The sequence below is a fragment of the Anolis sagrei genome, chromosome 5, assembly GCF_037176765.1.
Source record: "Anolis sagrei isolate rAnoSag1 chromosome 5, rAnoSag1.mat, whole genome shotgun sequence".
In the NCBI taxonomy this organism is placed as follows: Eukaryota; Metazoa; Chordata; class Lepidosauria; order Squamata; family Dactyloidae; genus Anolis; species Anolis sagrei.
Genome location: NC_090025.1, coordinates 127,677,141 through 127,702,215, shown reverse-complemented (window position 1 = coordinate 127,702,215; position 25,075 = coordinate 127,677,141). Strand labels below are relative to the sequence as shown.

General features: G+C 39.0%; 1 protein-coding gene across 1 annotated transcript in view; it reads right to left on the bottom strand.

Moving 5' to 3' along the window:
* Window positions 1-288: 288 nt before the first annotated feature.
* Window positions 289-25,075, bottom strand: part of LOC132777178 (V-type proton ATPase subunit S1-like) — a 66,265-nt gene continuing 41,478 nt past the window's right edge. Inside the window, exons 4-7 of the mRNA XM_067468491.1 lie at window positions 17,538-17,797; window positions 12,499-12,549; window positions 10,204-10,441; window positions 289-541 (exon numbers count right to left, since the gene is read on the bottom strand). Of these exons, the coding sequence (XP_067324592.1) occupies window positions 332-541; window positions 10,204-10,441; window positions 12,499-12,549; window positions 17,538-17,797 (759 nt within the window). The 3' untranslated portion in view covers window positions 289-331. The remainder of the gene's footprint in view (window positions 542-10,203; window positions 10,442-12,498; window positions 12,550-17,537; window positions 17,798-25,075) is intronic.

The following is a 25,075-nucleotide window of genomic DNA, read 5'->3' as shown; positions in this document are numbered from 1 at the left end:
TAAAATGTCCCATTCTTCTTTTCCAAAAATACCTGTGAAATATAATATAAAACTTCTAAGAAGACATTTATGAAGCTGATGACATTGACAACAGATTTTTGGTGATGAACAATTTTTGCCTGTGAAGGCTTACAGCATTGGTTATGGTTTTCATTTAGGTAGCCAGTTTTAAAAGCATGATAACAACTGGCAGAATTGTGAGAGCCACTTATTTATTTTTTTAAATATATATTCCATGTTCCCCAAAGCTTGAACATTTTATTAACATTGCCCATTTATGTATTTTTCATAGACTAAGAGGTCGGAAATGATTTGGATTGTTCATCTGTGGCTACTCTGTCTGAGGAATGGAAAGAGCTGGGCCTTTAGGATCATCAAATCGACTGTTTGTTGTGAGATTCGTAATCATGTGGATTCCATAGGTAAGGATCAATAATAAAACGAACGAGGTGACCAAACCCATCCATATTGCAGGAGTGAAGAATGAGGTACAATCACTTGCATAGGCAAATGCGGTGTTTTCTACATTGAAAGCCTGGATCTGCAAAAGATAAAAAGAAGGGTGTTGAGCCAAGAACCTGTACTTCATGTCCTACTTCCACAGGCGGGATGATCATTAACCACACGTCCGTAGTGTTTCTTTAACCACAGGAACGTTGCATGTCAAACATGGAAAAATGTCATTTATTTTGGGGTATGTGCCAGGAAAAAAAATGCAGCACCTGTTAACTCTGTCATGCCAATGCTACCCAGATCAGGTAGCACTAGTAATCATGGTGACAGATAGATTTTGGGAGTTATAGTGCAAAAGGTATTTTCCCCAAGATCTCTATTCATGCATCTAACTAAAATCAGAGCAAGAGATATTTATGTATGTATATATTTATTTAGAGCATTTTTATATTGCTGCTTAGGGCCCTTCCAGACAGGCCCTATATCTCAGGATCTGATCCCAGGTTTTCTGTTTATCCTAGATTATCTGCAGTGCGGACTCATATAATCCAGTTTAATCCAGAAAACCTGGGATATAGGGCCTGTCTGGAAGGGCCCTTAGCGCACCTTATGTATGTGTGAGATGTTCCCAACGTAACTTGTTGTTGTGTGCCCCAAGTCTTCTCTAATGCACAGGGGTTTTTTTGGTGAGATTTCTTCAGAAGGGAGTTGGTTTTGCCTTCCTCCGAGGCTGAGAGAATGTGACTTGGGTTTCCTATCTTCTGAAATATTTTACAAAGAAATATTTTCCAATCATGTTCATCAGAGAAGGAGGGGATGGATTTGGAATGCCTGGGGTTTTAACTTGGAATCTGATGCCAGGTTTAGTGTTCATTTAAATCACTCAAACGGCCATCCCACACAGCCCTACATTCCAGAATATCAAGCAGAAAATCCCACAATATCTGCTTTGAACTGGGTTATCTGACTCCACACTGCCACATATCCCAGTTCAAAGCAGAAAATGTGGGATTTTCTGCCTTGATATTCTGCAAAATAGGGTTGTGTGGAAGGGCCCCCAGAGTCATTTAATTCTGGCATGGGAATAAGGTCCATATGTAAAAATCAATGAATTCAGCGAGGTTGTGCTGGAAGGTCGATTTGACATCTGCAGAGAATAATTTTTAACTACCCTTTAGCACAATGGTGTTATCTATATCTTTTAAATTTACTCCTTCAAGAAAGTTTATTTCAGGAAGACTACAAATTATGCTGTGGAATTTTCTGTAGATTTTGCTCTCCATCATACACTGAGTCCGAATAATAATAATAATAATAATAATAATAATAATAATAATAATATATTTTATTTCTAGACCACCCTCTCTCCCCAGGGTGGGTTACACACATAAAAAGGCAAACATTCAATGTCCTCATTGAAGTTTTCAGTCAGAAAATCTTTCATAATTTCCCATAGTATAGGCTCAACTATATTTTAAACAAGATGCCCTCAGTTTTAGCTAGGGTGAATAATTTTTGGGAATAATATAAATTTTGCCATATGTATTACTTTCAGTAATATGTTGTTCTCCATCACGAGAGATGGTGATGATAATTTATTTATTACTCACCTCTCCTCATGGCTTGAGGCAAGGATCCCAGGGATGTGTGAGTAATAAATCATTAAAAAATTGATTCTATCTATCTATATATTATGGTCGATGACCAGCGCCATAAAATGAAGAAATGTCGGAATAGAAGTGTATACATTTAGGTATTAAAAACACTGTCGAAAGTAAAGTTAACACCCAGTAGATACAATATTATAAAGCTGACATCCTACTGCCATTACAAAAGGCATCATAATTTTCCTGATACATGATTAATTCTTCAGAAATTCCACAGAAATCACTTCTTTGCTGAATATTTTGTTTTAAAAACACTCACTATTTATTATTATTTATTTACAGCATTTATATCCCACCCTTCTCACCCTGAAGGGGACTCAGAGTGGCTTTACAGAACATACATATGGCAAATGTTCAATGCTGATTATACAGTTAAGAAAAACACAAACAGAGGTAAAAAAGGGAGATTTTTCCCATTTTATTTCTGGCATCTTGATATGATATGATAACATACATAGATGTTGGCCCACTAATTTTTCAGGTTGAGTTTTCTGTTTCATTATTAAAATAGCTGTTAGCACAAATCACCTCTTGCTACAAATCTCCTATACAAGGACCTTATCTGTGCTTGTGAAATCAATGGATTTGTGATAAAGGGGGGGGTGGTGGAAAAATTGTGGTTGTCTATTCCCATTGACTTCAATGTTCCTAAGTTCTGAGTATACCTACTTTGAGACTGAAGAGCTTGAAAAAAGGTACCAGACAGAATTATGATGTGATAAGGTTCACAAAAGCTTGTTCCAGATACCACGAGACTTTGTGTAATAATTAAAAAGTTGGATTCACATAGACTAGTAGTGAGTGGGAGAGCTGAGTATTGATTTACAGAAAGATTCACTCAGCTGTGTCAGCCTTTTTTAATTTCCCAGAGTTTAAGTACTTTCTGTATTCTTCTATGTCAGGACATAACTACCACTATTGTGTTGTATTATATTGTATTTATTTCATTTAAATGCTACTTTTCTCCTAGAACGGAAGACATTTCCTTCAATTGTATAGAACAGAAAGTGATGGTTAGAGTGAAGTGCCCTGTATTTACACTCTATACCTTACAATCTCGTAGGAAAGGCAGAGATGACCAAATTGCTAATATAAGGTACAGTATGTGGGGAAATGTCAATATAGAAGTAGTTAATGGTGTTTGAATTCAGAAACTAATGAAAGGGTAATAAATAAGTTGGTGAATTAAAATGTTAAAGTGTTCTACTGTTTCTAGATATGGTCAAAAATGTCTTGCACCTGGACCAAAAAAAAGAAATATCTTAGGAAAGTTGCAACTGGGAGAGGGGGGAGTTTGGTTGTGGGAATCTTGAGGACTGTATTCCCAAAGAGTAACTTTCTATGTTCTTTATGGATAGGGATGTAGATTGGGGTTAAGGGTGACATGACAAATGGGCAGGGCACATGAGCTGTGGGCAGAGCAAAACATTAAAGAAGTGGAGTTGGCCATCCAAACGAGTGATTAAAACTAGTGATGAAATGATAGACCCAGCATTAAAAGATCTGGGCTCAGTCAGCAGTGCATGTGGCACACAGAAAATGACATTGTTCATCCAAGACATATGTGTCAAATTCAGGAATCTGGTCCACTGTATTATTTTATGTGGCCCTTCAGATGTTGGACTACAACTCCTGTATTTCTCATCATTATATCATGATTAGAGGTAATAATGGTAGTTGTGATACAATGACATCTAGAAAGTTGCACATTGTTCTGTTTAGTCTGGATAGTGGGGTTTGAATTTAGATACAACGCTTGTAAATATGATGTCTGACATTTAAAAGGTCTTTAGCCATTCCTCAACCTCAGAGGCACAAGTTCTGTTGGGTTGCAATTCCCATTATTTGCAGTCCACATGGTGGATAATCAAAAGTGATGGGAGATGTCATTCAATAAAATTTGGACACTCAAACCGCGTAAAAGCTAAAGAGCACGGACTGCAATGTGTGTGTGTGTATACATATACATACATACATACACACACACACACACATATAGTTGGCCCTCTGTGTCCACAGATTCTACATTCATAGATTCAAAGGCCCATAAGACTGATGTAGTCCTTGATGAAAATAGGTTTGATAGCCCTTATTTAAGAGGTAAATTTCTGCCCTTTGCTTACAAACTCCTTGCCACCAGTCAACATATTCCTGCACAATATTAGGTTAGCAATATAATTGTTTTACTGTTAGGAAACTGGTGTCTATTTTTCAGTTGTAAGGGTCATTAGTGCCTCCATGGCAGAAACCCCAACAACCATACAAATCAGCTTAGAGTAGGCCTGCACAACAAACAGCCTGCAGGCTGCATGAGTCCTGCACAAGCCATTGGTATGGCTCACCCACTGCTACTGCAGACTCCCTGCCACCATGGTACATCCTCCCCTCCACCACTGCATGATCCCTCTACCATTGCCATCATCACATGTCCCTGGGAAGGAAGGAAAGAACTAAATAAATAAATAAATAAATAAAAGTAGGGAAGAGGGAAAGAACTTCCTGACTGTGAGAGCCGTTCAGCAGTGGAACTCTCTGCTGAACGGCTCAGTGTGGTGGAGGCTCCTTCTTTGGAAGCTTTTAAACAGAGGCTGGATGGCCATCTGTCAAGGGTGATTTGAATGCAATATTCCTGCTTCTTTGCAGGGGGTTGGACTGGATGGCCCATGAGGTCTCTTCCAACTCTTTGATTCTATGATTCTATGAAAGGGGGGGGGGGAGGACAGAAGGGAGTAAGGAAAAACAGGGAGGGAGGAAGGAAGAAAAAAAGACAGGTGGGAAAATGGCAAAATAAATAAATAAACAAAAGTAGGGAAGTGGGAAAGAAGGAGAAGAGAAGGAAGAGGTGAAAGAAAGAAAAAAGTGAAGTAGGGAAAAAAAGAGAGAAGAAAATCAGAAAGCATTGTGTAGTCGTTTTAACCTCAGATTATAGCTCTGAACCCACTGGGTGACTTTAGGTAAGTCACATACTCTCAGTCTCAGAAGAAGAAAAAGGCAAATCCCTTTTGAATAAATCTTGACAAGAAAACTGTGATAGGGTTGCAACAACAATCCTAATTAATCATGAATTAGACCTTACTTGGAAAGTGAGGTGCTAAATACCTATTTGCAATCCCAAGAGGCTTAACCTATCTACTTTTGGCTCCAAATTGTATGAGCCTGGCTTAGATGGTTATTACCCAGGATAGACTCCAGATATTTTCATCCAACGATTCTGATTTATTTAATTTTCTGCTGTTTCTCTTTCTCGGCCATTTTTAAACTGTTACGGTTTCTCTCCTCTCCTTCCACTTTCCTCTTTCATTTTCCACTTACTTCAACTTCTGGTAACTAGGTTCAGAGTGCAAAAGTAGTTTTCATTTAGGGAAATGAGAGGAAGTCACAACCTTTTTTAATTGGCTCATTTGGAACATCATTGCACTGAGGTAAACAAAGACTACTGTAAAATATTTAATAGAGACTCGAGCAGTTAATAAATGACAAACAATATGGTGCAAATGGTTCCTTGATATCAGATATACATGCTCATATCAAGGAAATGAAATTAATATCTAGGTCACAAGGTGTGTTTGGGGAATGCAGACCGCACTAGGTAACACCATATGAATGATGGGATTTTTTTAAATAGAGGGCAAAAGGGGGAAAAATTTCAAGAGGAAGGCCCATCAAGCAAACATTTTTGGGATCACCTTCTATCTCGAAATGTCCTCACTGTGAAAGACCATGCAGATCCAGAAAAAATCTCCACAGTCATTTGCGAACCCACCACCAAGACTCTACACTTGGAAGACAATTATATTCAGCTACAAGTGATAGACTATGATAATGATGATCACAAGGTGTATTTGGGGAATGCATACCACAGTTTGCTGCTGTGCTTTTTTTAAAAAAAAAAATCACTGGTTTTGTCATATTATCTGATATTTCAGCTACAATATTATGTTACGGTGTGGTATTAATGGAGATCCATGCTGGGTGGTATTAACCTCATTGATCTAGATCAGGGGTGTCAGACTCATTTTCACTGATGGCCACATCAGCCTCATAGCTGCCTTCAAAGGGCTGTTAAATCCATGGATAGAGAATTGGTGGATACAGAGGGACAACCATAATTTATTTTACATAGTCAGTGATCTTCCATTTTTTGCCCAGGTTAGATCTCCAGATGTTATTGAACATCAACTCCCATCAGCTCTAGTCATTATGTCTAATGATAAGGAATGCAGGAGTTGTAGTCCAGCATCTGGAGGGTCACATAAAATGACATGGTGGGCCATATTTGGCCCATGGGCCTTGACTTTGACACACGTGATCTAGATGAACAAAATACCATTCTGTGAATGGCAGGAAACTGACTCAAAAATGTTGTCTAGTTGTGGTATTTGTGACATTGCAAGGGTTGTACAGGCTCCAGTGGACATATTGTCAGTGGCAGGAAATGACAGGACTAAGGCCCAAGCAAATTTGACGTTTTGTGCCTTCTAGAAAGTTCTGAGATACAGCAAGTGTGAAGCAAGAGCAAAGAAATAGAGAGAAAGGGGGGATTCCAAATAGTTTGTTGCGAATTGGAAGGAAGTCAGAGACTAATTCTTGCCTTGGGCCACAATAGGACAATTGGGAAATAACTTCTAGCATTTCACACAAGAAAACATTTCATGTATGGTCTTGGTAGCAAAAGGTATTATTGAATGCAAACATAGGATAGGAGGGGCTGGAGCAGTTTGCGTTTAACTGAGACTGGTGGGAAGGAAGAGTGTCCATTTCCTCCCTACTGAGTAAACTGACTGCATAGTACTTCTCTACTATGAGCTTGAGACAAAGGGGGGAAATGTGGAGAGGAAAAGGGATATTCTAAAAGCAGGTTAAAAGTGTGACAACAGGATTAATTGGGATTGTCCCTTCTAAATCAGGACAATTGGACCATATGTGGGAAGGTTGATTCTAATGCACACAACTTATGGAGGACTTACTGACTGATGTAAATGTAAATAAGATTTGTTATTATTCACTTGTTTTTTATCAGAAAAAGCCTGCAAGAGTTGATGGCAGGAAAAGTGAGTTTATAGATTGCAGCAATAGTGATATTCCCATCAAAAAGTCAGACTGGGCTGTTTCTATCACAGCATGGAGGTTTAATTGTCCCCCAAAGCCTTGATTAATTTTAACAATGCTTATTGTGTTTTCTGCATTCAGATATGTTTGTGTGTGTGGATGATAAAAGGCAATTGTATTCTGGCAGAAGAGTAAAGATGAAACCCTCTGCAGTGCCAAAATTAGAAAAGCATATAAAACAGCACAGTGTTGTTGTTTTGTCTTTTTTAAACAAAATATTTCGAGGTTTTAAGGCAAGGACCATGGCTTTCACATTTTCTGCATTTTGTTTGAGTGGGATCAAGGATCTATCTTCTGCTAGAGGAATAGTTCTGCCTGGGAATTATATGCAATATGCATCGGTTGCAAACATCAATTGTTTAACAGGGTGCCTACTAGTCTCATGCATTTGTATAGGATCTCTCGCCATTTCTGTTTGTTTAATTTGTATGGCCCCATTTTCATTTTTGAGCACCGCTTCCGAAAATGGCACGTTTCTTAATGAGCTTTTTTGTCACACATGCGAAAAAAATGAATGTTTTCATCCCATTGGTGGCAATGGGCAGGCAATCCTATACAAATGCTCCCTTTCCCCATAGTTTTAGAGCTGCTGCTGTTCCCCACTTCAATTAGGAAACCTCCCTTGTGCCACTGCTGCTGAAGTCTCTTCACTGGAATCCTTGGTGTGGGGATGGCGGCTTGATGGTTCCTGAGGTTTGACCTCCATTGTTCAGCAACCGTGCAGTCCTACACACTTTGAGCCTATGCGTGCAGGCCTGCAGCTGAGCACCAAGGAAGCAGCGTTCCTTACTCGATGCTCAGCTGCAGGCCTTGGCTGGTGTGTCCATGTAGGCCCAAAGTGCACGGGCCTGCCAGGGTCTTTCTGGGCCTGCACGATTGCCAAGTGGTGGAGGGCAAGCCCTGGCAACCGGCAAGTTGCCAGCCCATGCCAAGGATCTCCGAAGAAGAGACTTCAGCACAATCCCTCTTCTCTCTATAGCTATGATGCTGAAAGGCAGGATTGAAGCAGGTACCCACTCCCCCTGCCTTTCGTATTGAGTTAATTTTCATTCCGGGAGGGGTTCTTTTGCATCGTGCCATCCAAATGGATGGAACAAAATGGAAACACGAATTAAATAGATGATGCAGATACCGGGCCCATGACTAGTGCCCACATTACATATGTACAATATTATAAACTCTTCCATGCTTTAGGTTTTGTTGATCAGCATGCATGGTTTAAACTGATGCTGAATAAAGCTGTAAGGAGGAAACTGTCTGATTTTTAATGATAGTAAAATAAGTATAGGACTGTCTGTGCAGACTTGCTTTTTAGACAGATGTCTCACTTGGTGCTGTTCACCTGAATGGCTTTTAACTGACATAATAGGCATCTGATTGTTCAATGCACTAAATGTTTTCCACTAATTTATTGTGACTCAGACAGAACTATTTTGCAAAAATCCCCAAATTTATTGAAATGTCTGTTTTTATTTAGCTATTTTAGTAGATGTGGAGGTATAAAAGAAGAGTATGGGTGCAAATATTATTTTTATCTTTGCTCTCCCATAAAGACTGATTCTTACATTATGAACCTGTCCAAATTTAAGAACTTCAGAGGAAGGCCTATTATGTCTTGTGAAAATTGGTTGGTATTTATACATAACAGTGCTTTCTCTGGAGCAGCATCACAACTATAGAGACGTAACGCTGAGTTCACCTTTTTTGGACTTCTGGTGAATAGCTAAAACAATACTGTTCTGCCTAGCCTTTAATGATTGAAATTACATTGCTCTAACTTTTAATTGTTTCTGAGAATTATTTTAGACTGATTTTTTTTTAAATTTAGTGACTGTTAACATGTTGATAAAATGTTTCATATTTGTATGGTTTTAATTTCTTTTATTTGTTCATTAGAAGCCCTTGTGGGCTTGAAGGTGATATGTGAATATCAAGGAAGGGAGGGAGGGAGGGAGGGAGGAAGGAAGGAATTTGTGCATTTTTCTCCCCACTGGGTGAAATTATGTGGGGGTTTTCTTATTCTTTGCACATTAAGGCTTTTTTAAAAAGTGTAAGGTAAAGGTAAAGGTTCTCCTTGGTGCTCATATCCATTTTTAAGCCAAAGAGCTGACGTTGTTCATAGATGCCTCCAAGGTCATGTGGCTGGCATGACTGTATGGAGCGTCCTTACCTTCCCACCGAAGCAGTACCAATTGATCTACTCACATTGGAAGTTTTCAAACTACGGTACTAAGTTGGCAGAAGCTGGGCCTAACAGTGGGTGCTTGCCCCGCTCCCCAGATTCAAACCACTGACCTTTTGGTTAGCAAGTTCAGCAGCTCAGCAGTTTAACCTGCTGCGCCACTGGGGGCTCCTTCAAAATGTTCTAATGTAAAAATATAATGTACAAAAACCTGTACAATGTAACATTGCTTTCTATACACCACACCCACCCAAAATCCCAAATGTGAAAAGATCTTACAGGGGTCAACCATTTTCTTGGCAAGATGTCTTGATGCATCAAGGCATTGAATGAGGAATTCTTAAGTATTCTTTCCATTCACTTGGTGAGAGTTTTATTGTTATACTTGATATGTACAGGTTCCAATTCTTACTGAACACTCCGGGGTTAGTCCTTTTCTTTCAAGATAGTGGTTGTTATGAGTATTAAACAAAGAAAGGTAATATTCTTATTTTTGATTTGTACAGCAACATTTATGGATGGGTTTATGATATTATTGAGGAGTTTTGTTATTTTTCCTTACACTTTTATAACATCACAATGTGCCCCTACCATCTCTCTGCTCCCTCCTCAACTACTGATATCTTCACCATAGATTTGAACCAAATGTAGGAAATTGATAGGCAACGGCTTTCTATTAAATTTATATTAAGAAAGAAGTAGTGAAGGTGATGTTCTTTATAAACCTTTCAGAAAATCCTGCTGCACATAATAACTCTTAGGATTGCATCAGGCACTGTAATATATTCTTACCTGGAATTCAGAAATGCCAATCTCCCATTTTGGTTGTGTATCATTTTTCGGAACCAGAGTCACACCTTGATGGTACCCAGTTCCTACCAGCTGGCAATGAAATGAATACTCTGCAGGACCGGAGATGTCTGTGACATTAAATTGAGCAACACTCTCATTGTTTTTTCGAATATAAACAAAATCTAAGGTGAACCAGTTTCGAGCAGAGCCTACATAGAATTTGTTGGTCATCACAAATCTAGAGAGGAGACAAACACAAAATACATTGATTTAAAATGAAGAATCTTCTTTCCTAACTAAAAACAGGTGGCAGAGGGGGTTATATTTGGTATGAATTTGAAGCTATGTAGTTTGATAGTGACAAAGAAACTTCAAGAGATTGCCAATGTTGACATATACAAGCGTAGAATGTAATGGCTTGCTCTTTTCCAAAAGATAGAGAGATTTTAGAAACAAAAATTAAGGAGAATAATTGTTTATAATGATTTGTCTACAAGTCATTTCACAATTATACATTGGTTAGGATTAAGTGTTCATTGTATATGATTCCTACACTATTGTTAACGTTATTAAGAGCCTGGTGAAAATCCATACCAGTTTGTTCCTTAGAGAGGTTGTATTAAGTCCTCCTCCTCTTATTTCCTCAGTGGAATTGTTTTCCTTCAGAGGAGTCCAGTATGTTGCCCATTATCTGGGAGAGAAAGTCTGCTCCTAAGGCTGGCTTAGCTGAAAGTCTTCTACAGCTCAAAAGCTTCCTAAGGGCCCTTCTACACTGCCATATAAAATCCAGATTATCTGCTTTGAACTGGATTATATGGCAGTGTAGACTCAAATAATCCAGATTGATAGTCTGCATTATATAGCAGCGTAGAAGGGGCCTCAAAGGCCCCATCTACACTGCTTTATATAATCCAGGTTATCTGCTTTGAACTGGATTATATGGCAGTGTAGACTCAGATAATCCAGATTGATAGTCTGCATTATATAGCAGCGTAGAAGGGGCCTCAAAGGCCCCGTCTACACTGCTTTATATAATCCAGGTTATCTGCTTTGAACTGGATTATATGGCAGTGTAGACGCCTGTTATTCAATGCAAAGCAGATAATCTGGATCACCTACTTTGATAATCTGGATTATATGTCAGTGTAGACCCAGCCTAATTCTTATATAAACTATTCATGAATTAGAAGTATAAAATGCACTAGTAAAGTGGAAAGGAAGAACTGGAGGAGCTCTCCCAAGTTTAGAATATCTACCTTTGTACACAAACTTTGTATTTTTAAATGCAGTATCTTTTCTGTTGAAAAGGTATATTTAATTAATTCAGTTTTAATTAGCACACACACACATTTAAAGACAATTGGTCATAATTATTAGCTATTGTTGCTAATGATGTGCTGCTACAGAGAAAGCCTGGTTATGCATAAATACCAACCAGTTTTCATGTATATGGATACAATGGCATGGTACAATGGCATGAATGTTGGGAGTATAGAGAGCTATTTTTCATTTTGACTGAACCTGGCTTAACTATTGATAATAGTTAGATATTAGGGATGGGCTTTCAGTACAAAAAAAAAAAAACATCAGAGAGAAATCAGAATTATGGCGCAATGTGTTTAAAGCCATGGAAGTCTTTATCAAGGTCAGTGGATTCAGTCTATCTAAAAGATAACTAAGTTAGCACTTAGACTCATTACATTCAATAGGATTTGCCCACGTATAGTTATATCATGGGACAGCCATCTATACTACACCATTAGATGCATTTACATTTATTTATTTACAGTATTTATATTCTTCCCTTCTCACCCCAAAGGGGACTCAGGGTGGATGACAGAACACATATACAGCAAACATTCAATGCCATTTATACACTGACAAGACAGACAATTGTACATAGATAGAGCTATGTATAGGGTTTCCCCATCTTTGGCATCTTGGAGGCTTGTACTCGGTTCTGGCCATGGGGGGGGGGGCAGTCACTTCATCTCCCTGCCAAAGAGCTTTGTTCACAAACTTTTGCACAGGAGCAGAGGGCTACGTAAGTGGGGACTGGAATTTTGTTTCCCTGCTTTAATCACCATTTCAAAAGCAGTTTACCAAGGGGACAGAAAGGGAAATTGCACACAAAAGACTACAGCTTTTTGGAACAAGTTGCACAGTCCTTTGAATCCTATTCAATGCCATCTCTTCAGGGAAAAAGTGAGGAAGCAGAATACTTTACATAGAATGTTATTCCCTTATTTTACAGCCACTTCCCACAGCTTATTCAGAAAAAAAATGTAAATATACCTTATTTCCAGGTTCTCGATACTGCTCACATTGGTGTATTTTAATGACAACCTAACCAGAACAGGGAAAAATGTGATTAGACTATGTTATTTTCAATTGAGACTCTCTGTTTTGTTTTAAATTTGTTCTAAATTGGCAAGTAAATATGAACAGATAGTACACACCAAAAGGCAGCAATTATGACCATTTCCTCATCTCTCTAGCAAACAAAAGGAGGAAAACATTCAAGACCTTGATCTGTGACGATATTGACAGCTCACTGAAATGGAAGCATTGGCAAAGATTCTCTGTAAAGAAATCTTACAATGAAATGAGTGTGCATATAATGAAAATGTGCCGTGTGATACACACGAGGACACTGGAGAGGAGAGCACAGGAGTAAGATGTGTCAGCCAATCAGTTGTAATTATGCTCTTAGAAATGAACAATGGACTAATTGTTCATTTCTAAGCAAATCATGGGGAGGAGGGAGCAAGCTTGTTTTCTGCTGCCCTGGAGATTAGGATGCAGAACAATGGCTTCAGACTACAAGAAATGAGATTCCATCTGAACATGAAAAGAACTTCCTGACTGTGAGAGCCGTTCAGCAGTGGAACTCTCTGCCCCGGAGTGTGGTGGAGGCTCCTTCTTTGGAGGCTTTTAAACAGAGGCTGGATGGCCATCTGTTGGGTGTGCTTTTAATGTGATTTTCCTGCTTCTTGGCAGGGGGTTAGTCTGGATGGCCCACAAGGTCTCTTCCAACTCTATGATTCTATGAATTTATGATTCTATGAATGACAAAGAAAGAAACCCTGTTAGTACAGTTTGGACCTCTTATGCACATATGAACTAGTACCTTTCTTCCATTAACATAGAAATCGGTTTTTCATTTTTTCAGTTAAAAGTGTATAATATAGAATAAAATCATATCACAACCCATCCACCCCAATCTATATACTACATTTAACTGGAATAAAATTGCCCTAAGGAATCGGATGAAGCCAGTATAATAGAAACATAGAGTTGGAATAGACCTCATGGGCCATTCAGTCCAATTCCCTGCCAAGAAACAGGAAAATTGCATTCAAATCACCCCCAACAGATGGCCATCCACCCTCTGTTTAAAAGCCTCCAAAGAAGGAGCTTCCACACATTCTGGGGCAGAGAGTTCCATTGCTGAACAGCTCCTTGTGTTCAGGTGGAATCTCCTTTACTGTAGTTTGAAGCCATTGTTCTGCATCCGAGTCCCCAGGGCAGCAGAAAACAAGCTTCCTCCCTCCTCCCTATAACTTCTCCTCACATATTTATATATGACCATCATGTCTCCTCTCAGCCTTCTCTTCTGAAGGCTTAACATGCCCAGCTCTTTAAGCTGCTCCTCATAGGGCTTGTTCTCCAGACCCTTGATCATTTTAGTCGCCCTCCTCTGGACACATTCCAGCTTGTCAACATCTCACTTCAATTGTGGTGCCCACAATATAACATAATATTCCAGGTGTGGTCTGACCAAGGCAGAATAGAGGGGTAGCATTACTTCCCTGGATCTAGATAATATACTCCTATTTATGCAGGCCAAAATTCCAAATGTTTAGCTGCTGCATGACATTGTTGGCTCATGTTTAACTTGTTGTCCATGAGGACTCCAAGATCTTTTTCACACATACTGCTATCCCTGCTAAAGAGGAGCCCTTTGTATAGAGACCAAAACAAAGAGACCATAGTGATGGGGGCTCCTACAGTAGGCAGAACAAAATGCTAAGCAATTCATATCCTCTTTGATTAAAATGCCTTGCCTCTCTCAAAAGGAAATGCATGTGTCAGCTATTAAACTTTCAAATAAAAACTGTTTACTATGGAAAGAGCAGCCACACAAGAGATGAGAAAAAGCACATGTGAAGTGAAACAGATGTATTTCATTAGAAGGAACAACTTTTCTAATTAGTTGCTTCACTTGGTGTTTGAACCCCACTCTCCAATTATTCTCTCCTTCTAGAGTTCTTACTGGTGAAAGCCAAACCAGCTAGGAATATTGTGCAAATTATGTCTGACAGCATGAACATTTTTTGTACAATTGTGAGATCAACTGGCAATTTTCAGCATTTTTCCTACATATTTTTTTTTTTACTATTTTGGGTGCATTTAGCATGGGTGATAATGTTAAATGTATCTGGGCAACTGCAAGGGCTGCCATTCAAAAATGAGAGTTGCAGAAATTTATCTGCATTGCTCCACTGAGATAGTTGAGATTTTGGATGTGACATTAAAAACTAACAATGTGAAGGGCAACAGGCAAAAGCTCCAACTTGTCTTGAGACTTTCTGTGCAGAAGTTAAGATGTAAAAGGTGTTACCGAAGTCACAGCTGATAAACAATCTTATAGGTCATGCTATCAGTCAAAGAATAGCTTTAATTAAACTCGGTGAAAGTCTAATAGCCAATCTTCTTCAATGGTTCAATCTTCTTCAGTGGTTCAATCCCATAGGATAGTACTCTGACTTACACAAATCTGTGCTAAAGCTCACTTGCCTATGGTCACAGGATATTTCAGAACAAATATATATAGTGAGTGTGTGTGTGTGTGTATTGTGATAAAGAATTCTGGTGGCATGTTTGATGAGGTCGTAAAATGGGTCTAGAACCTTTTTGGGATAAATTAAACTTGTCATTTTAAGCATATGTATTCAATCGGGTACATGGATCTCAGACAGAGGAAAGCAGGGAAGGAAAGGAAGAGCATGAAGCATGCTTTGCTCCTTGTTTACAGGCTGTTTCACTCATAGCTTTGTCATAAAAGCAAGTTGTTATCTAAACAGCAAGTAACTTATTAACCTGCCTCAATACAGTAACAAAGAACTGTTTAGGAATAAGGAACAGTTTAGTATCTATTTTCACTGCCACAACAAACATAATTATTTACTTGATTTAGATCCAACTTTTCTCCCAGGGTTGGGATGCGAAGCAGTTGCCAATGCAAATAAAATACTCTTACGAAAACCATAAATAAAAGTTTTCAATAAAGGTTATAAACTGTACTTTTAAAATGCCAATTAAATTAACCACATTATTAAAACATCAATCAACATTATTTTTAACGTGCCATCCTAATAATAAACAAGATTTATTCTGTAGAGACCACATATATCACTGGTCCTACACTGACTTCATTAGCTTTTAATTGGCTTCAGAGATTAAGGACTTCACATTTTGCCCCATTTTGCCGCTTTTAGTCACGGCAATGATGGGGCCTGCCATGTGCTATCGCACGATGCACGGCAGGCAGGGGCGGCTCAACCCATTACGCAAAGTAAGCATTTGCAGTATAGTTGATTTTGCCTAGGGGCGCTCTTGAGGCGCTCTTAGGGGAAAATAGATCTTGACATATGTGAGTTGTAGTTACTGGGATGTATAATTCACCTACAACCAAAGAGCATTCTGAACTCCACCAATGATGGAATTGAACCAAATATGGCACACGGAACTCCCACGATGAACAGAAAATACATATCAGTGATTGGTTGGGGGGGGTGGGGGGGGCAAAATACTGTTTGCTTACCATTGAAAATTACCTAGGGCCACCTCTGACGGCAGGTCACACCTACATTCCTCCACTATGGGAAGGAAAGTGTAGTTTGGGTAGCTCCACACTTTCCTTCCCTTTTTGCCATGTGATGACAGAAAGGGCAATGGGGCAATGCACGTTGTTGTATGTTGCCGCCCTTTCTGCCATATGTTGAAGGAAGGAAAAGGGTGCCAAAGCACCCTCTCCTGCCCCCTCCATGTGATGAGGGAGGGTGCGCAGGGCACCATGAGCCCCCTCGCGTGTCTTCCCTTTCACTGGCGATTGTCAACGCAATGGCACAGCCTGAAAGGGCCATGTGGTCATAATTCTAAATGCTGGGTTTGATTTACAAAACCCTAAAAATTGCTCCAAGCTGAGATATCTGAAAGATGGCTTTCCTTGCCTGGAATTTGAGAACATCAATACAGACGTTGTTGTGTGTTTCATCATCCTAAGAGGCTAGGTTGATGAGTACCGTGCTTTCTTTGAAACAGCATCTTGACTTGGGAACTCTCTCCTAAGCTAAGTTAAGTTGCTTCCATCTCTCTTGAGCTTAAAACAATCATTCAAATTGTGTGTAAGGAACAACCTTTTTTAATAAAAAACAGAATGAGTATTTCTATCAATTCTTACTCAAAGTGGTATTCCATGAATCAGTGCTAGTCCATGAACAATCAACTAAGAGATTTTCATGTTGAAGTCAATGGGAACAAATATGGTAATGGATTTTGCCACCACTGATTAAAATCACTGATCTCTTACATCCAGAGACTTAAAACATGTTGGTTTAGTTTGTTTCATTTTTTAACTTATTTTATTTGCCCTAATTCACTCCATATTAGTTCCCCACAAAAATGAGAGGCAGTAAATATTAAATCCATAAACAATCAATTTTGGTTGCAGTCCTGATCTATATCATATGACCATTGTGAAAATGAGTGAGACCATGGCTGAAATGACAATTATCCAATGTGTATGCTAAATCCAGAATAGATTAGACCTACTACACATATTCATGTAGAAGTCTAGAAATGTCAGTCATCAGCCTGCGGATTGTTCTATAGGTATGTGCAAGGACTGTATCTAAACTCTTATCACTTAAAGGAAACATTGCAAAATAGAGTGCTGACAGGCTACAGTTTAGGGTCCTTCAACACAGCCATATAACCCAGAATATTAAGGCAGATAATCCACAATATCTGCTTTGAATGGGATTTTCTGAGTCCACACTGCCATATAATCCAGTTCAATGTGGATTTTATACAGCTGTGTGGATGAGGCCTTAGTCTGTCCTGAGAAAACTTAAAAGGAGTACTGGCTCTCTTTACTCTGCTGTGATGCCATTTCTGACTTTTTATTTTTGAATGCCTGGACAGGAAAATGGCAATGGCCATGTCACAATTGTACTTCAATTAATGCGAGCTTTCTTTTCTACCTCTTAGCTAAAGTAAATTGTTAAAGATGCCTATGAAAAAAAAAACTATAAATAAATATTACTCACGTTGCATTGTTCTCCGAACATTCAGATGAATTAGTGTTTACATTCTGGTGCATAAATGTTAAATCTGTTAGATCCATTTCTACAGCTGTCTTCTCATTAGGCTGGTATGTAAGGCTAAAATTAGTGGCATAAAAAAGGATGCAGGTGGTTCCATTGACATCACTGGTCACGTTCAGTGGACGATACTTATCATTTCCCTGATCTTCAGCAGACATCAGTTGTCGTCTGCTATGCCATGCTAGATCAAGTTTCATAGGCACCTGAGGACACAACGAAAGAGAAACAGTCACATTATTTAAGTAAAAAGAAAAAAATTGAGAAGGAACACAGATACAAATTCAAGTTCAAAAGCCACAGAGAGCTAACTATACTCATGGCTTACTAATTGGCATCTGTCCAAAGAAGAAGAAGAAGAAGAAGAAGAAGAAGAGGAAGAAGAGGAAGAAGAGGAAGAAGACTGAATCTGCTGCCAGTGTCCAGCAGCAAAATCTGGGAAAATCAGGTCAATGAAACTCACAAGCAGGTGCCTTTGAACTGGGCTTCTATGGGATGCTCTCACCTTGTTAGGAAAACCACCCCCGTAGAAAACTGCTAATAACACAAATAGAGCACTGTAATGTTTATTTCCTTGACATCCTACCTTTGTCCTGGGGGTATGATGAAAGATGGCTTCTAGTAGAAATACATTGAACAAGATTCTGTTCATTGTTGTTGGATCATGAACCTCTGTTCACATACAATGCCAGCCACAACAGTGGCAATAGCACAGAGTGTTTAGTAGCTTCCTAACCAACTTGAAGATGTTGTGTTTACTTTGTAGCTTGATTCATGACTGCATACTGTTGTGGTGTCAACAAACTTGTATAGGGGGCCATTGGCTACCGCTTACAGTGGCAACTAATAATAATAATAACAACAACAACAACAACAACAACAACAACAACTTTATTTTTATACTGTGCCACCATCTCCCTGAAGGGACTCGGGGCAACTTACATTGGGACCAAGCCCAACAAATACAGCGAAATTTACCTACTACAACACAGTTAAAAACATAACAACATATAACATAAACAATCTAATTTAAACCATTGGAAATGGCAACATATAAAAAATTGTAAAAGTGTATCAAACCAATCTAACCCCCCCCCCCCCCCCCCCCCCCCCAGTAACCAGGAATATGTCATACAGCTGGATGAACTCAACAGTAAAAAGGATCTTGGTCAAGAAACTAGACTATTAAGATATACATTAAATCATTACTCTTTTATTACAGACTGGAATCTTGTGTTATCTACTTAATTACCTAAGCAACTTTTCCTGGATAATCCTCCAAACCTGATGGAAATATCATTCTCCCATGTTTCAATCTCTAGCAAAGTGGATTTCCTTCTTCCCATGCACCTACTGCCCAGTAAAGTACAGAAAGAGTTAAAATGGTGGGAATAGTGTCAGAATTGTAATAGAGTTTATTTATACTTCCAAACCCCTACCCCCACCCCAGACTCATCCTGAATGGCTGGCAATCTCCATGATGCACAGCAAATATCTCAGTTCTGTTTGTTTGTTTGTTTGTCTATTTTACACCAACTTGGGCAATTTGGCAGATACTCCAGAGTTTGCTGGATACTCTGAAGTATCCCACGGCTCCAAGGCAGCCTGGAAAGCTAGATAGGGTCCAATACAGCCCAGTCCACGGTCCATGTTGGGATTTAGGAAATGATCTCATTCCTCATAGCAGGAAAATCAGGAAGTATGATAACGGTAGCTTCAATAATCCTAAAATTAACTGATTTTAAGGAGGAATTTAGCTATTTGCAGTCTAGTCCATTATGAACTGCATTGATACTCATAGGTATGCTCATGCACACAGCCCAATAAAAATCCTCTTAAAAGGAGGGGTGGACAATGGGGGCTAATTTCAGATCCCCAGTCATACCATCCTTCTGCTCCACAATGTCATTATTTGGTTCCACAGTAGCAATTGGATACAATTTTGGCCACTTCTTGAGTATGTGAAAATGTCATCCTAGAGCTAAACTGAAAGACATTTTAGAAGTAAATCATAGTGACCTTGCTTTGGGGAGGCATATTTCTAAACAAATAATTATTCTGTATGCTTTTAGCAAGGTAAAAGGAATAAAACCCGGTGTTTTTTGTTTCAGGAAATTCATTCTCATCAGACAAAGTGTAGGCAAGGTTATAATAACAGTTCTGCTTCTTATAGAGGTAGGAGGATTGCACATAAAGCTGCTGTTTCTCAAAGGTTGGTTGTAGAGTGGCTGACTTCCTTGAAAAGAGAGATCATAAGGCCATAGATCAGCAATGTAGGTGTCAAATAAACAGTTCCTTAAATAGGTCAAGAGAGGATAAGGCGTATTGAACTCCATTGGTTATTGGTTACCAGCATTGCGAAGAATATTAACCAATGTTCTTGTCCTTGGCAAGAAAAATACATTAAAAATGTTATCATTCCCTGTGAATTTTCACATCTTTGAATAAGAATGACAAATAAAAGAAATCCTGCCCCTTGCCTGTCATTTTCCTGCGGAATATTTAAGTTAGATCCAACATCTAATCTACATTTCATAACTTGATGATGTCATAGCTATGTCCCAGACAAGATATGCAACCCTTCTAATGAATGTTGCAATGCATAATGGTGGATTCTGTGTGGTTCCTTTATTTCATCCATGTCTACAGTTGTCTCCTCATAAGAATATGAGTATTGCATAACATTGCAATCAGACTTTACATAATGGTAATCAATGTTGATGGCCCCCTGGTGGTGCAGCGGGTTAAACCACTGAGCTGCTGAACTTGCTGACTGAAAGGTTGGCAGTTTGAATCCAGGGAGTAGGATGAACTCCCGCTGTTAGCCCCAGCTTCTGCCAACCTACCAGAAGTCGAAAACATGCAGATGTGATTAGATCAATAGGTACCGCTTCTGCAGGAAGATAACGGCATTCCATGCAGTCATGCTGGTCACATAATCTTGGAGGTGTCTACTTTAAACGCTGGCTCTTTGGTTTAGAAATGGAGATGAGCACCACCCCCCAGAGTTGGACATGACTAGACTTTATGCCAGGGGAAACCTTTATCTTTACTAATCAATGTTGCAAACACCTAACAGAACATTGTATTTTATGCAAATGGGAATTGTTCTTGGGCAAAAACGTTATTTTTATTTGCTAAAACAATGTTCTTTGTAAAACTGATTTCTATAACCAAAGTCTGAAATGTGAAAAGAAACAATAATGTGATAAAGTTCTTATCTCACCTAAAAAGAAGAAAAATCTAATTTTTGTTGTTTTTTGCCATGTAGGAGAACAAAATTACTGATGATTCACAACTCTTTTGGTTACTTGCAACAGCATGGAAGCCATTTATGTCCAACAGGAAACTACCACGATTGACATGATTAAATATTCTTCCTATGGAAAACTAGAACTCTTCATAGTGATGCTTTTAGGTAAAATAAGCATTCATGTTTATGAAGATCAGATTAGCAGCATCACAGTATCATGTTCTGTTTACAGCTTCCAAACATCACAGTAAACGGAACTTGTGTAGGTTGGTGGTAGAATCTGCTGCTATAATGCTATTTATATGCTTCCTTTCCAAGCAATATTGCTCATACAGGAAGTATCAGGTCATTGGACTATCAGAAGGGCTCAGTCAGTAGATGCTGGGATGTAGGAGTAAAATATTGGAAGAAATATCTATCTGCTATATGCTAAACTGCTTGCCCTTTGCCTTTTTATATTATTTTCCACTTTTCATTAGGGCAGAAGACACTTTCTTGTTTCCAAATGCATTTGGTTTTTATATATGGACTAGGAGGGAAATACATCTTGTTTTTTCCTTCAGTGACAAACACTTTTTGCGGGTCCTAAATCTGAAACTCACATTATGAATTCACACATTAACACAACTTTCCCAGCAGCATCAGGTTTGCCTCAAAGCTGTTTGTATCAGCAAAAGTTATGTCCTTGTTTACTTGTCAACAGCTAATCACAAATCAAAACATCCATCCTTGAAAATTAGAAGGCGGAAGCAATGTAGGTGTTAAAACAGGCATCATTCCCAACTTAAAGGGGCACTACATATAAATAGGGACAACATGCATTGTCCACTCTGACCATTAGTGATCATTCAAGGCATATCATATTAGGAATTATATTTCTAGTCTACCCTTATGCATCATGTTTTAATTATTTTGGATGTAAACTGTATATGAAGTTTGAAGTCATCCAGCTCAGATAGATAGATAGATAGATAGATAGATAGATAGATAGATAGACAGACAGATAGGCAGACAGATAGGCAGACAGATAGGCAGACAGAAAGGCATCTAGTTGCAACTAACTTTCATTGGCATATGACCAGTAGCTTTTCTTTCTCTAGAAAAAAAGCTGCATGTTGAATGAAGATTTTTTAAAAAAAGAATCTACATAAGTATTCCAATTTTAATTAAAATATTTAATCTCTTTTGTTGCTCCCAAAGTGCAACCATTTCATTTCATACACAGAAAAGGCTATGAAGACTAAATTACACTGTGTTTAATCAATTGACTGCACGCTAAGGGGCAGTGGGGATAGCATATTGTCTAGTGAGAATCTTCATACTAATAATAGAAAATAAGATTATGTTGGAGGAAATTATTACTGAGTATGGAGAATCATTTGATTTCTGGGAGAAGGATGTATTTGTTTTCAGCTATTCAACTCATTTACTTTCATGGTGTGCCACAATTCCTTTCCCAAATGCTATTGTTGGGTGCCTACAAGTCATTTCTGACTTTTGACCTTCCTAAGGCGAACCTAGAGCTCAGCACCATGGATAACTCCTACAAAGCCAAGAAGAAATCTAAGAAACGATTCTCCAATACAATTCCAATGTGGAGGTCAAACCTGCATGAGATGTAAACTCTAGAGCAGAGGTTCTCAAACTTTTTCAGCTGCAGAGTCCTCTTTGAAGCAAAAGTTTTTCGTAAAGTCGCAAGAAATGTTATATTATATTATATTATATTATATTATATTATATTATATTATATTATATTATATTATATTAATACTAGCAATCCTAGGGGCCATGCAGTCTAACCCCCTTCTGCCATGCAGGAAAAGCATAATCAAAACACTCCCAACAGATGGCCATCCAGCCTATAATAATAATAATAATAATAATAATAATAATAATAATAGAAATCTCAGAGGCTATACAGTCCAACATCCTTCTGCCATACACGAAAAGCACAATCAAAGCAGCTCCTGAGCAGTATGAGGAAAATAGGGCTTTGGAAGTAAAGAAGATGAGGAGGAAAAGATCTAGGTGGCGAGGAATGAAAAAGGTTTTTGGGGACAAGGGAGGAAGGGGAGGAGCAGCAAAGAGGACGGAAAGCTTTGAGGGTGAGGAGGAGGAGGAGGTCGTGGAGGAGGAGGGTACCATGGAGCCCCTTGATATGTTTCACGAATCCCCAAGGGCTCCCCAGAGCACACTTTGAGAACTGCTGTAATGGTGTCCAACCTTTGGTTCTCCAAGTGTTTTGGACTACGGCTCCCAGAATTCCTGACCAATGGATAAGTTGACCAGGGCTTCTGGGAGTTGGAATCCCAAATACCACTGATCTAGAGACTCAGACAGGGAGCAGGAAAACAGATTACACCTGACTATTAAGAAAAACATCCTGACGATAGTACCTGCTTGACAGTGGGACAGTACCTCAAACCATGAAAGTTCTCCTTCTCTGGAGTCCCAATGTCCATCAGTTGGAAGTGTTTTAATCGTGTTTTTCTGCCTAGTGGGAGTTGAACTGGATTGTCCTTGGGCTTCTTCTAGCTCTATGATACTATGAGACTGTGAAAGCAAACCAACATGCTTTGCCTGTTTAAAAACAAAACTTTCTGAAGCACATTGCCACATCTTGTTGCATTATAGGAAAAGCCTAAACAAAGCAGCCTAATGATATGGAAACCTCTGTTTTGGTGTTGCATCATTTCACAGGTTCTTAACTAAGATTCTGGATTCCTGATAATACCGTACCATAACTATTACTCACAGACCATGTGAGACAAAGTTCCCCAATAGAAGCCATTGTGGCCATTGCTAGGCAAGTTCTGATGGTTTTCTTATGTTGAACCATCATTATTTCACAGAAAAATAAATCCCCAAACAAACACAAAAGTGGGACTTTTTGCCATCTCCTATATTGCTGAGTGTATCAGTAGTATTTATTTAGATGCAGCTAACTATTAAAGATTGAAATTCATTTTCAAAGCATGGTGCTAAAGATATCAGGCCTTGATCTATTTTTTGATTTGGACTATTTGATTCCCAAAAGAATGAATGCAGCCTCTCAGGCAAACCTCTGATTAACCAGAGTATGCTTGAAAGTCCACATGCAGACTGCTTAAAGCCCCTTTAAGATAACTGAGTTTAAGCCCCTTAACTGTGTCTGAATTGTAGCCTTCGTGCTTTTTTAAAGGAGGACAGAGATCCACGGAGAACTAGTAATCATCATGATTGTACTTCGAAAATAACACAATTATTCCATAAGTGCCATTTGGTAGTTACTATAAATATATTGAAGAGCCAGTGTGGTGTCTTGGATCCATGTTGGACAAGGACTCTGGGAGACTGGGTTCGAATCCCTGCTGAGATATGGAAACCAGTTTGATGGCCTTGTGCAAAGCACACTCTCTCAGTCAAGGACAAACCCTAACTGAATAAATTTTGAAAGAAAACCTATGATAGGGTCAGTTACGTTAGGTTTGCAATAAGTCAGAGATTACTAGAAGGCACACAACAACAGCAGCAGCAACAACAACAGCAACAACAAAAACAACAACAAGCTGAAATGATGTTTCTCTGAGGGGCAAAAAAATTAGAGACTAAAAAACCTGATTCTATGTATTGTTATGTGTATTGTGAAAACTGAAGTAGATATGTCCATTCCTTCCCTGCCTTCCTTCTTTCCCATATACAGAAACTTTCTCACTATTTCTCTTTTCCCAATCCCCTCATTTCCCCTTTTAATGTTTCAACTTTTTAATAAAATCTTTCTAGAGTCTTAACAACAGAACAGAAGCTTTTGTATACATAACTACAGCAATGGGCATTTCTTTGACTAAAGATCTCCTTGAAAAGCCCAGGCGAAGTATCCTGCTTTGCCAGGCTTCTGCAAGAAAAAAAGGAGCAGTGGGGTCAATCTGTTGCCCTGTGCACAGGTCCCTCTTGGTGATACTTTCCCCATCACATGGGGAAAACATTGCCCTTGTGGGGCTAGCACAACATGGGAAGCCTCCCATGTTGGGGTGGAAACAACCAGCGACGCTTTCACCATGGTTGGGGGCAGGGCCTATACCTGAAATCACACAAAGGCAAGGGAAGCGCCAAGAAGGAGGAAGGTAAAGAAGGTGAGGAGGCTGAGACTACGCCAACACTGCTGCCACCAGATCTGCATCCAGAGCACATTGGCTGGGCCTTTCTGCTCAGTGTTCCCTTGCTACTTGTACTTGTATATTTTAAATTTATT